We start from the raw sequence: 12,151 nt of genomic DNA on the forward strand, positions 1-12,151 counted from the left end.
GCTTGTGAAGTGCTGCCATATTTTATTAATGCAGTATTTGACAGCTGTTAACTACTGAAACCAGAGATTGCTGCTCGCTTGACTAAAAGCCATGCACCTGACACCACTCATGGAGAACCCAATTAACCTCTGGGCTGTATATTGGGTTAGCAAACTGGCAAATAGGCTGCACTTCTGGAAGTTGCCTGCTGAAGGGCAGGGACCATGAGGATGGGGTCAGACTCTTGTCAATGGTGCCCAGTGACAGGACAAGGGGCAAGAGGCACAGCCCAGAAACCAGGAGGTTCCACCTAAACATAAATAGGAACTTCTTTGTCGTGAGGGTGCTGGAGCCCTGCAGCAGGCTGCCTGGAAAGGTTGTGGAGTCTCCTCCTCTGGAGAGATTCCATAACCCATCTGGATATTGTGATGCTGGGCAAGCTGCTGTGGGTGCCCCTACTTTAGCAGGGGGTTGGACTGGGTGATCTCTAGAAGCCCCTTCCAACCCCCACCATTTTTTGATTCAGATAAAGTTGATTGATTATTTTGCTTACTCATTGGTTTTTCATTGTCATGTATGGGACTTAGCCAAATAAAAGGATACATATTCTCTCCTCTTCTCCTTCTGGGGAAGAGAAGGCTCAGGGGGACACCTTGATCTCTTCAGCTCTCTGAAATGAGTTTGGAGCCAGGTGACCATTGGTATCTTCTCCCTAGTTACAAGTGATAGGATGAGAAGAAATGGCCTCAAGTTGCCCCAGGGCAGGTTTAGGTTGGAAATTAGAGGAAAGGTCTTCACTGAAAGGGTTCTCAAACAGTGGGATGAGCTGTCCAGGGAGGTGGTTGAATGCTTATCTCTGGAGCTGTTTAAAAGACACAGAGATGTGATGCTGAGGGACACGATTTAGCTCCAGCCTTGGTTGAGTTGGGTCATGGTTGGATTTGATAAAGGTCTTCGCCAACTGAAATGATTCTCCGATTTTGTATATCCAGGTTACCACTTTGGTTTCTTCTGGGGGTTGATTAATGTTCACTTCTGTGTTCTCACCACTGAACCAATCATGTTCATGTTCTTTGTGGGGCACCTGCATGCACCTTGCTCTAGCTGCAGCAAACTGGTACACAGCTTTCCCACTTGCTCCTAACCCACCCCTGTGCTCTCCCCATTAATTAGTGGGAGCAGACAATACTCTCGGGATGAATTCTTCGTTGAGCATCTGTGCAGTAATTGATAGAGGATACTTTCCAGAGGGTATTCTGGGCACAGTTATCTGCTGGTTGAAAGAATATTCATTATTAAGAGTGAAAATCTGCTAAAGTGAACCTGAGCAGTTAGAGGCATGTAAAGCAACTGTTGCATTTCACCTTATGGCAGCATTGTCTGCCCTCAGTAGACTGCATGATGTGATGGTGCCAGTATTTCTTGTCTGTGTGGTGTTTTAACTGTGTTAGCTGTGCTTCAGAGAACTTGGAGTTGGTGTTTAATGAGCTGTGATGTTACCCATCTTTATCAGAAGCCACTCAGCAGGACACCCCATTGTGCTTATGTGACTTTATATAATGAAAAATTAATCAAACTCAGTGGGGCATTTTTTTATATGAGAATAAACCACTGCTGCAGTAGTGCAATCAGCTGTCTTTAAAACCAAATATTTGATGGCGTTTCCACGGTAAGATTTTGTTTATTGGGAAAGTTGTTTGGGTTTTGGTTGGGTTTTTTTTGTATCTGGTGATTTATCTGAGGTTACTTGTACTTTTCTCTTTCAGGAAATCCATGACTTATTTAAAGATTATGAAATCAAATATTGCTATGTGGACAGAAATAAAAGAACAGGTAAGAATTTGAAATCTTGCACTGTCATATGTTTTAGTTCCTTGGTGTAACTAGTGAGGAACATCATCTGCCGTGATGACTGAAAGCTTCCTGAGTGAAGAAGTCAGCTATGTGGTTTGCAACAACAAAGAAGCTAAATGAGACAAATCCAGGACTTGGACTGAGAGGCAGAGCAATAGATGCTGTCACATAGCTTGGTCTCTGTGGGACGAAGCCAAGATGCCGTTGGGCATACGCTAGCTCATCTTCAGCCAGTTGTTGACCAGTGCTTGACCAGTTGCCAGTTTCTGTCCCCATCCCTGGAGAGGTTCAAAGCCAAACTTGAGCAACTGATCTAGTTGGAGATGTCCCAGCTCAGTACAGGAGGGTTGGATAAGATGACCTTTAAGGGTCCTGTCCCACCTGCTGCATTCTGTGAACATCCCCAGGTCCTTTTCCATCAGACAGCTTTTCAGCTGTGCTGCCCCAAGTGTGGGTCATTCCTCTCCTACATCATGTTCCTGTCCTTCTGGATCACAGTAGCTCCCACATCCTGGGCTGTGTCCTGAGAAAACCTTGGTTTGCAGGATGAAATCTTAATGCTGTAGCTGTGATAGATTTCTGTCAGAATTTCATGAGGATGATGGTGTTTCTTCACACCCTGCCCTTTAGATAGTGATAAGCTACTTAGAGGTGTAAGTATAGAAGGTGTTTACATCTTGTGTGCAACTCTTTGAGAATATCATTGTTAGAGAAATGTGTGACACAATCTCAGGATACTGGAGAGTAAAATTAGAGCCAGAAGGAAGACAAGGCTCAGAGGAGACCTTCTCTCTCTCTACAACTGCTTCAAAAGGGGGTTTGAGCCAGGTGAATGTTGGATCTTCTCCCTAGAAACAAGTGATAGGATGAGGGGAAATGGCTTCAGGTTGCCCCAGGGGAGGTTTAGGTTGGACATTAGAAGAAACTTATCCACTGAAGGGACTCTCAAAAACTGGAGTCAGCTGCCCAGGAAAGCGGTTGAATGCCCATCACTTGTTCCTGTTGTCCTGTCACTTGTTGCTAGGGAGAAGATACCAACACTCATCTGGCTCCAACCTCCTTGCAGAGTTGAGAGAGCCAGAAAGTCTCCCCCCAGCCTCCTTTCCTTTCTATTTCCCAAACTGATGATATTACAAGTGGTGAGGTTGTGTCTGTGCTTCTGTGGTCACTCTTTGAGGGGATTCCTTGTGACATCCAGTTGATAATGCCAAAATTTCATGTACATATTACAGCATCTCTCTATCTATTGCACCTCCCCACGTTGGGTGCCAAATAAAAATATGTGGTGGTTTGGCTGTTACCCACCCCCCCACACTTTAGAAGGTACCCCAGCTAACTCAGATGGGCTCTGGGAATATAAATGAAGCTATTTATTTACAGCTAGCACAATATACAAGCAGTTATTTACAGTATATACAGAAATATACAAGTTAAAAGTAATACAGAAACACAACTCCCTTCCCAGATGACCTGAGTCCCCAGGAGGGGCTCTCAACCACCCCTGCATCTTCCCCCTGCCCCTCTCAACCTTACCCCAGTCTTAAGGAAGAAAAGAGGTTCAGCCAAGAGGTTAAGAAGCAAGGTTAGTGGCAGTGAGGTTAGGGAGATGCAGCTCCATCCAAGCCAGCCAGAAAAGTGAAGACAAAATGGCAAAAGTGTTATCTAATGTTTACATTCTTCTTCAGCAAGACTCTGAGGGAAGGAGACATCACCATTGTTTTCCTTTCATAGCCAATTATCTACTTTCTCTCACCAAAACATTCTAGCCTGCTTCAAACTAGCACAAGGGTATATCCTAAGCTCTTGTTTGTCCTGTGACTTACACTGGTAGGTTCTGGGGGCAGGGAGAGATGTGGTCATTACCTCTGTAGCTGGGGAGGAGCGGCCATAGGTGGTGTCACTTGTTCTGCTCTCTTGCAGCCTTCGTCACTCTGTTAAATGGAGAGCAAGCTCAAAATGCCATTCAGAAGTTCCACCAGTATTCTCTTCGGGGGAAGGAAATATCTGTGCAGCTCCAACCAACAGATGCTTTGCTTTGCATCACCAATTTGCCTGTTTCCTTGACGCTGGAAGAGTTTGAAGAACTCGTGCGTGCCTATGGCAACGTCGAGAGGTGTTTTTTGGTCTACAACGAGGTTACTGGCCACTCCAAGGGCTATGGCTTTGTGGAATATATGAAGAAGGACTCTGCTGCCAAGGCCAGACTGGAACTTCTGGGGAAACAGTTAGAGGAGAGCACTCTCTTTGCACAGTGGATGGATGTGAACCAGCTGACCACAAATCTTATTCACTCCAAGTGCCTTTGTGTAGATAAATTACAAAAAGACCACGCCGACTCAAAAGATCTGCTCCAAGCTTTCTCACTGAAGTATAAACCTGTTTTCTGTCAGGTATGTTGGGTTTTGTGTCTTTTGGAAGGTCATGACCATGATTTAAGTGGCTCTGTATTTGCATCTTTACTGTTTGTTGCCTTATCCTTTTATTATCCATTTAACTAGTGAGTGCTTATGCATCTGCATTGCAATATGTGCTGTGGTACAGATGCTTTTCCTCGTATGAGTTTGAAGTGAGTAGTTGATGTCATCTAGGACATCTGCAGGAGACCACTCTCATGAAATGCCAGTAAAATGCTTAGAAGACATCCCCTCCTCATATATCTTACTGGAATTGATTTTAGAGAGCTTTTAAAGGGAGCATTGATGATGGGTTTATTGCTCAGTGAGGAAAGCCAGAGTGTATGAACACCATCAGTGCAACAGTTTAGATCATGGAGAACATATCTGTAATGCTGCACCTCTATGTATATTATACTGCAGCTGAGGAAGAAATCTTTTACACTGAGGGTGGTGAGAAACCAGCCCACATTGCCCAGAGAGGTGGTAGAATACCATCCCCAGAACCATTCCAGGTCAGGTTGTTTGGGGCTCTGAGCAGCCTTCTCTAGCTGCAGATGCCCCTGCTGACCACAGGGCGTTGGGCTAGATGGCCTTTAAAGATTCCTTCCAAGCCAAACCAATCTATAATCCTATGTTTTTAATGAATATATTTTAGAAACCTCTGCAAATACTTAAAGTGTTTTTTTCTCTAACTGAAGAAGGTGTAGGCTTGGATCTTCAAGTGGGTTGAGCTTGTCAGTGACAGAAGGGATAGATCATTTGGAAAGCTTGCAGGTACAGAAGAGGTACCAGAGACTCACAGAATACCATGTTGGAATGGACCCCAAGAATCACCTGGTCCAACCTTTCTAGGTGATAGTGTAGTTGAAATGAGGTAGATCCTTAAAAGCCTTTGCAAGTGTGAAGGTTTTCTTCTCGTCGTCATGACTTGTGACCATGACCACGAATAAAGTGTTGCTCATAGTAGTGGTGCAGACCATACAGAGGCACTAGAGAGAAAGCCTGTGTTTACATCACACAGTTGGGTTTGATTTCAGTTGTTGGGTTTGGTTTTACTTGGTTTAGTTTGTGTGGTGGTGGCTTTGTTGTTGTTACTGGGTTTGGGTTTTGTTTTTCTCTCAAGTACCTTAGAAGGCTGCTCAGAGATTAGCTTCAGGGATAAGCCTCAGAGATTCTCAGCATCTAAGACCGGAAGGTCCATCAGGCTGTCTAGCCTGACCACCTGCAGTCCCTGACGTTTTCCCTAGTCCTCTTTTGGAGCTTCAGGAATTTGCAGCTGACTAAACTACATCCTTACACTTACTTGATCCAAATCTACCAGCAGATGGATAAATTGGAAACAGCTCTTTCCAGAAACTTCCAAAACTTGTGATTTTGCACTTGTGCCAGTTTCCTTAGTTGAATGTATCTGCCTGCAGCTTCACCTCACTGATGACTAGGAGAGCCTTTGCTCCCAGTCATTTTCTTCCTGTAAGAAGGTATTAAGTGCTGTAATCAAGTTACTTGCGCAGTCTTTTGTTTAATTAGCTAAACAGATTTATCTTTTAAAGTCTTTAGTTCAGGGATGTTTCCAGCTGTCATAATCTAGAGGCTGTTATCAGCTCCCCCAGTCGTTTTTCAGCAAGCTTTAAAACCTGAGGTTTGAAGAACAACAAACTCTGATAAAGATGCTCTTCATTAATAGCATTCTACCAGACAGTCAGAGGCACTTAAAAATTGGCCTTTGCCCTCCTTCTTAAATCACAAAATCATAGAATGGTTTGGGTTGGAAGAGACCTTGAAAGGTTGAGTAGTCCAACCCTCCTCTGGTCAGCAGGGACATCTGCAACTAGAGCAGGTTGCTCAGAGGCCCAAATAACCTGACCTGGAATGCTTCCAGGGATGGGGCATCTATCATCACTCTGGGAAACATGGCCAGAGTCTCACCACCCTCAGTGTAAAACATTTCTTCCTGAGATCTAGTCTGAAAAAATACAGCTACACATACATGTGTGTTCTCCATCATCTAAACTGTTGCACTGGTGGTGTTCATACACTCTGGCTTTCCTCCCTGAGCAAAACCCATCATCTCTGGTTCTTCTAAAGCTCTCCAGAATACTTCAGTACAGATTACTCTCCAGCGGTATGGGTGAGGGGTTGAGGAGAAAGAACTGGGACTGCTGGTGGGCATCAAGCTCACCATGAGCCAGCAATGTGCCCTTGTAGCCAAGAAGGCCAGTGGCCTCCTGGTCTGTGTTAAGAAGAGTGTGACCAGCAGATTGAAGGACATTCTCCCCCCCATCTCTTCTGTCCTACTCAGACCACATCTGGATTACTGGGTCCAGTTCTGGGTTCTCCAGTTCCAGAGAGACAGGGAACTTGTAGAGAGACTCCAATAGAGACTGTGAAGATGCAGAGTGGCCTGGAGAATCTCTGCGAGGAGGGAAAACTGAGAGCCCTGGGGCTGTTGAGCCTGGATAAGAGCAGCCTGACAGGGGATCTGATCAGTGCTCAGCAAGATATAAAGGGTAAGGGACAAGAGGATGAGGCCAGACTCTTGTAAGTGGTGCCCAGCAACAGGACAACAGCCAGCAGGCTCAAACTGGAACCTAGGAAGTTCCATCTGAACAGGAGGAGAAAACTCTTTGTTATGAGGGTGCTGGAGTCCTGGAGCAGGCTGCCTGGAGAGGTTGTGGAACCTCCTTGTCTGGAGAGATTCCAACCTCACCTGACCATTGTGATGCTGGGCAAGCTGCTTTGGGTGTCCCTGCTCTAGCAGTGGGGTTGAACTGGATGATCTCCAGAGGTGTGTTCCAACCCCCACCACACTGGGATTCTGTGCTGAAGCTACAATGCATTCCATAGCTGCAAACTGTTTTTATCACAAGTACATCAGATTCTTACCAGCTCAACCAGTGTCAGAATAAAATGCAGTGTGTCTGTGCACACAGACACACACACACAGATGACATATACACATCTATGTCTCTATGTCATATATCAAAAAGATGTGAGTTCCGGAGAGCACTTCCCATGACCAGTTTTTAACAGGGATATTAATGACCCAACCACCCTCTTTTTTTCTTCACAATCTTTGAGGCTTGTTTTTCAGTTGTTAGTGTAAGTTTGTGGGACCTGAGAGTTTGGGATAAGTTGTTTTATGCAGTGAAACCTAGTGGAGATTTCCTCCCTTCCCCATCAGAGCTCATATCAGTATATCATTTCTGTTCATTTTAGGACTGGAGATTTTTTGCCTGAGCTTTATTCCCTCCCTTCTAACCCCCTTTTTTCCCCCTTTTTGTTGTTGTTTGATTTAAATCTGCTCATTCTGCTATAAAACTCTGCAGACAAAGGCCAGGGCATTGTTTGACACATAAGCCTGTTTCCAGTCTGCTTGATTGATCAGTCTGGCATCTTCTCTTGGCATTAAATATGACCACAGCCTTCATAGTCTCCTAAAAGGCGGTATATATCCATGGAATTTGCATTGTTAGATGTTTCAACAGCTGCCATCTAGCCTGATGAATGTCATTTTCATTATTACAGGCTTAAGAGCTGAACAATAATGAGTTTATAATTCCTATCCTGCAAAAGAAAATTCAAATTATTATAGCCTACAGCTGCATTTGCAGCTTCCTTCTCATTCCTTCTTTGTTCTGAATGTATTTGGTAGCTCAGGTTCTCCATGAACTTGAAGGTGCCTGAGGTGGGGATTCAAGTCGAGCATGCATGCCAGACATCCTGTAGCTTGTGCTGTTCCCCAGGGGTTTGTACAGGCTCCAGTCTTGTGCAGCACCTTCAGCAGGCACCTGGATGAAGGGGTGAAGTGTTCTCTTGGACACTTTGCTGATGATACGGGGCTGTGAGGAGTGGCTGACACGGTGTCAGGCTGTGCTGCTGTTCAGTAAGACCAGGAGAGTTGGGCAGAGAAGAACCTCTTGAAGTTCAAAGTAGGACAAGTGTAGGGTCCTGCACCTGGGGAGGAGTAACCCCCAGAGTTGTGGCTGAGAAGATGGGGCCAAACTCATTTCAGTGGTGCTCAGCAGCAGGACAAGAGGCACAAAATAGAACACAAGAAGTTCCCCCTAAATACATAAGCAAACTTTCCTCCTGTGAGAGTGGTGGAGCAATGGAGCAGGCTCACAGGGAGTTTATGGAGTCTCCTCTCTGCATACTTTGAAAACCCATCTGGGCATTGCAGTTCTGGGCCATCTGCTGTGGGTGACCCTGCTTTAGAAGGGCAGTTGGGCTGAATGAACTCCAGAGGTCCCTCCCAACCCCCACCATGCTGGGATTCCGTGATGTGATACTCAGCTAGCAAGTCTGAGAAAGAAAGATACTGATTTTTGTGGATCCCAAGGCAGAATGTCAGCTGTTTGCAGAGTGTTTTGCAAGGAAAAGCTGAAAATACTGCAAGGCAGTCCCTGAAGTTCTGCATTCTGTTCAGTCTGTTGGGAAATGTTGTTTCAGTTTGCTCAGGATGAAGACAGTTGTATCGGTGACTTTGCGGTGGTTGAGTATGAAACTGCAGAGCAGGCTGAGGAGGTGCAGGAAGCCACCGACGGCACAGCCATCAGAGGAAAGAGAGTCCACGTCTCCTACTGTGCTCCAGGAGCACCGGGCAGAAGCACCTTAGCAGCACTCATAGCAGCACAGAGGATGGTAAGAAACTTGCAAAGCTGTTTTCAGAACAAGTTTGAAACATCCTGAGCAGCCTGAGTAGGGTCAGAGGGATTCTGCTGCTTTGCTTTAGGACAAGAAGTTGTAAATGTGAGAAGCTTCTTTGGTGTGAGAGTGGTGATACCCTGGAGCAGGCTGCCCGGATTGGTCCTGGAGTCTCCTTCTCTGGGGAGATTCCAAACCTACCTAACTATTGTGATTCTGAGCAACCTGCTGTAGGTGCCCCTGCTTTAGCAGGGGGGTTGGACTAGATAATTTCCAGAGATCCCTTCCAACCCCCACCATGCTGGAATTCTGTGAAGAGAAGCCAAGCTTTTAGAAGTGTTAGCCTTATTCTTACCTGGACAGCTGAATTCTCCTCCTCGGAGGCCCTTCACCTTGAGGCTGGTGAGGCACTGGAACAAGTTGCCCAGAGAAGTTGTGGAGGCTCCAAGCCTGAAAATGTTCGAAGCCAGATTGGTTGGGACCTTGGGCAACCTGGTAAAAGGGGAGGTGTCTCTGCCTAAGGCAAATCATCTTTAAAGTGCCTTCCAACCCAAACTGTTTTGTGATTCCAACTCCCAATTGTCCTTGCATTTACTATAAGGGACAAGGGTAAAATATGGGCATAGGACATGACAAGATTATACTGACATAGCCCTGGGGTGTTAATAAATGTAGGATTTTGTAAGCTAAATTATTCCAGTTCAAACCAAAAATAACTGGAAGTGGAGTCATTTGGCAAGGTTAAAACTTGGCTGAACATAGACAAGAATTTGTCAGGTTTAAGATAAATCTCAAGGTAAGAAAAACAGTTTAGTTTTGTGGTTGATGCAGAAGAAAGCTTTTTGCACCCATGTGTCTTTATCAGATTATTTCCTAGCAAATTGGATGTGATCAGTGTTACATGAAGCTGTCTCAAAAGGAAAAGCAGAACAGTCTCATTATTTCCACTAGCTTTAGCCCACAGCTTTAGAAGAGAGATGAGTTAAGAGACAGTCTGTGGTGTTCTTCTCAACAGCGCCTCTCTCATTCCCCTTTTTTGGCTAACTCTGCCTTGATTTAAGGGGAAAACAAGAAGTGTGTCTTAAGGGAAATAATATGCTTAAAATTATGGGGAGGAGTAGTTGTTTGGCTGTTTCATTTAAGGGAAAAGCAGCAGGGCAGAGTGAAGGAGGTGGGGTTTTCCCCTGTCTACAATGAAATGTGTGCATCACTGTCACACGGGTCCGAGAGGTTTTGGTGTCAACTTTGTTTCCTCCTGGTTCTAACACTTTTGTATCTCTCTTCATTGGAGATGAGGAACAATAGGAAAGGTTTGCTTCCAGAGCCAAACGCAGTGCAGATCATGAAAAGTTTTAACAACCCAGCCATGTTGCAGATGCTGCTGCAGCCCCAGTTGCGTGGACATGCTGTTAAACCTGGTAAGTGGGTTGAGAAGTCAGTTTAACAAAAGAAACCCTGTCCTTGGTGATTTCAGCCTTTCAGCAAAGGAGAGAAGCAGGAATTCTATTTAAAAACCTCTGCTGTCACACATTCTTTCACGGTTGATGAAAGCAAATGCAAGAGGTGGATTTCTACACTGTTGTATCAGGGGAAAATGAATGTTACCTAAAAATGTCCCCACATTGGCTCTGTGCTCTCTGGGTGTTTATGTAAGAAATGAGTTTGAAATTAAATGGCTTCTGCAGGTGTCATTAAAATGACAAGTGACAAGTTGAAATCTGATTCTAAGTCTGTACTCAACACTGGTGAGGCTGCAACCTCAAAGAATGGGTTCAGTTTGGGGTCCCTCTATATAAGAAGGAGGATGAGGTGCTGGAGTAGATCTAGAGAAGGGCAGCAAAGCTGTGAAGGATCTGGAGAAGAGGGCTGGTGAGGAGCAGCTGAGGGAACTGGGGTTGTTCAGTCTAGAGAAGAGGACAGGCTGAGGGAGCTGGGGATGTTTAGCCTGGAGAAGAGGAGGCTCAGGGGTGATCTCATTGCTGTCTACAACTACCTGAAGGGAGGTTGTAGCCAAGTGGGGGTTGGTCTCTTCTCCCAGGCAACCAGCAACAGAACAAGGGGACACAGTCTCAAGTGGTGCTGGGGGAGGCCTAGGCTGGATGTTAGGAGGAAGTTCTTCCCAGAGAGAGTGATTGGCATTGGAATGGGCTGCCCAGGGAGGTGGTGGAGTCACCATCCCTGGAGGTGTTCAAGAGAAGCCTGGATGAGGCACTTAGTGCCATGGTCTGGTTGACTGGCTAGGGCTGAGGGATAGGTTGGACTGGATGATCTTGGAAGTCTTTTCCAGCCTGGTTGCTTCTATGATTGTATGAGAGGAGGAGGCTGAAGGGGAGACCTTCTGGCTGTCTACAGTTTGCTGAAATGGGGTTGGAGTGAGGAGGGGGTCAGCCTCTTCTTTCAAGCAGCAAGTGACAGGAAAAGGTGGAATGGTTTGAGTTTTCACCAGGAGAGGTTTAGGTTGGACATTAGGAAATCTTTCTTTACTGAAAGAGTTGTCAAGCCCTGGAACAGGTTGCCCAGGCCAGTGTTTGAATCTGCATGCCTGGAAGTACAGGAAAGCTGTGTAGATATGGTGCTGAGGGACATGGTTTAGCAGTGGCCTCGGTGTTGCCTGGTTAATGGTTGGACTTAATAATCTTAAATGTCTTTTCCAGCTTAGACAGTTCAGTGAGCCTATCTGAATTTTGCAGCCAGAGTCTTGCTCCTGTTGATTCCAGTGCAAGTCATTATTCATTTGGGTGCTACCATAGGCATGCACAGCATTTCATAACAGCACACCCTGGTTTCAGCTGGGATGGAGCTGATTCTCTGCTTAGTAGCTGAAAGTGGGCTGTGTTTTGGATTCATTGTGAGACAAATGCCAGTGATATACTGATGTTTGTAGCTGTTGCTAAGGAGTCAAGGACTTCCCAGCTTCTCACGTTTTGTTAGCATGCGGCAGCAGAAGCTGGGAGGGAGTGTAGCCAGGACAGCTGACCTCAACTACCATAGCATGTCATGCCCAGTATATAAGCTGGGGAGGGTGGGTCACTGCAGATCACTGGGTGGTTGGATTGTGCATCACTTGTCCTTTTCTTGGGTTTTAATTCTCCCTCTTTTTGTTAGACTCCTTTTCATTGTTATTATTATGCTTTTATTATTATTGTTATTAGTGTATCTTATTTTGGTTATTAAACTCTTCTTATCTCGACCCACAAGTTTTATTTTCAGTTCTTCTCTTCAGCCCACTGGGAAGTGGGAGTGTGTGAGCAGCTGCATGGTGTTTAGTTCCCAGCTG

The 12,151-nt window shown here is 45.5% G+C and overlaps 1 protein-coding gene across 12 annotated transcripts in view; it reads left to right on the forward strand.

Moving 5' to 3' along the window:
• Positions 1-12,151, forward strand: part of RAVER2 (ribonucleoprotein, PTB binding 2) — a 46,406-nt gene that overhangs the window by 14,121 nt on the left and 20,134 nt on the right. For all 12 annotated transcript variants that reach the window (XM_064147414.1, XM_064147420.1, XM_064147412.1 and 9 more), the window contains exons 2-5: positions 1,747-1,813; positions 3,755-4,224; positions 8,680-8,871; positions 10,166-10,292. In XM_064147414.1, the coding sequence (XP_064003484.1) occupies positions 1,747-1,813; positions 3,755-4,224; positions 8,680-8,871; positions 10,166-10,292 (856 nt within the window). The remainder of the gene's footprint in view (positions 1-1,746; positions 1,814-3,754; positions 4,225-8,679; positions 8,872-10,165; positions 10,293-12,151) is intronic.

This window comes from Pogoniulus pusillus, chromosome 8, assembly GCF_015220805.1.
Source record: "Pogoniulus pusillus isolate bPogPus1 chromosome 8, bPogPus1.pri, whole genome shotgun sequence".
NCBI lineage: Eukaryota > Metazoa > Chordata > Aves > Piciformes > Lybiidae > Pogoniulus > Pogoniulus pusillus.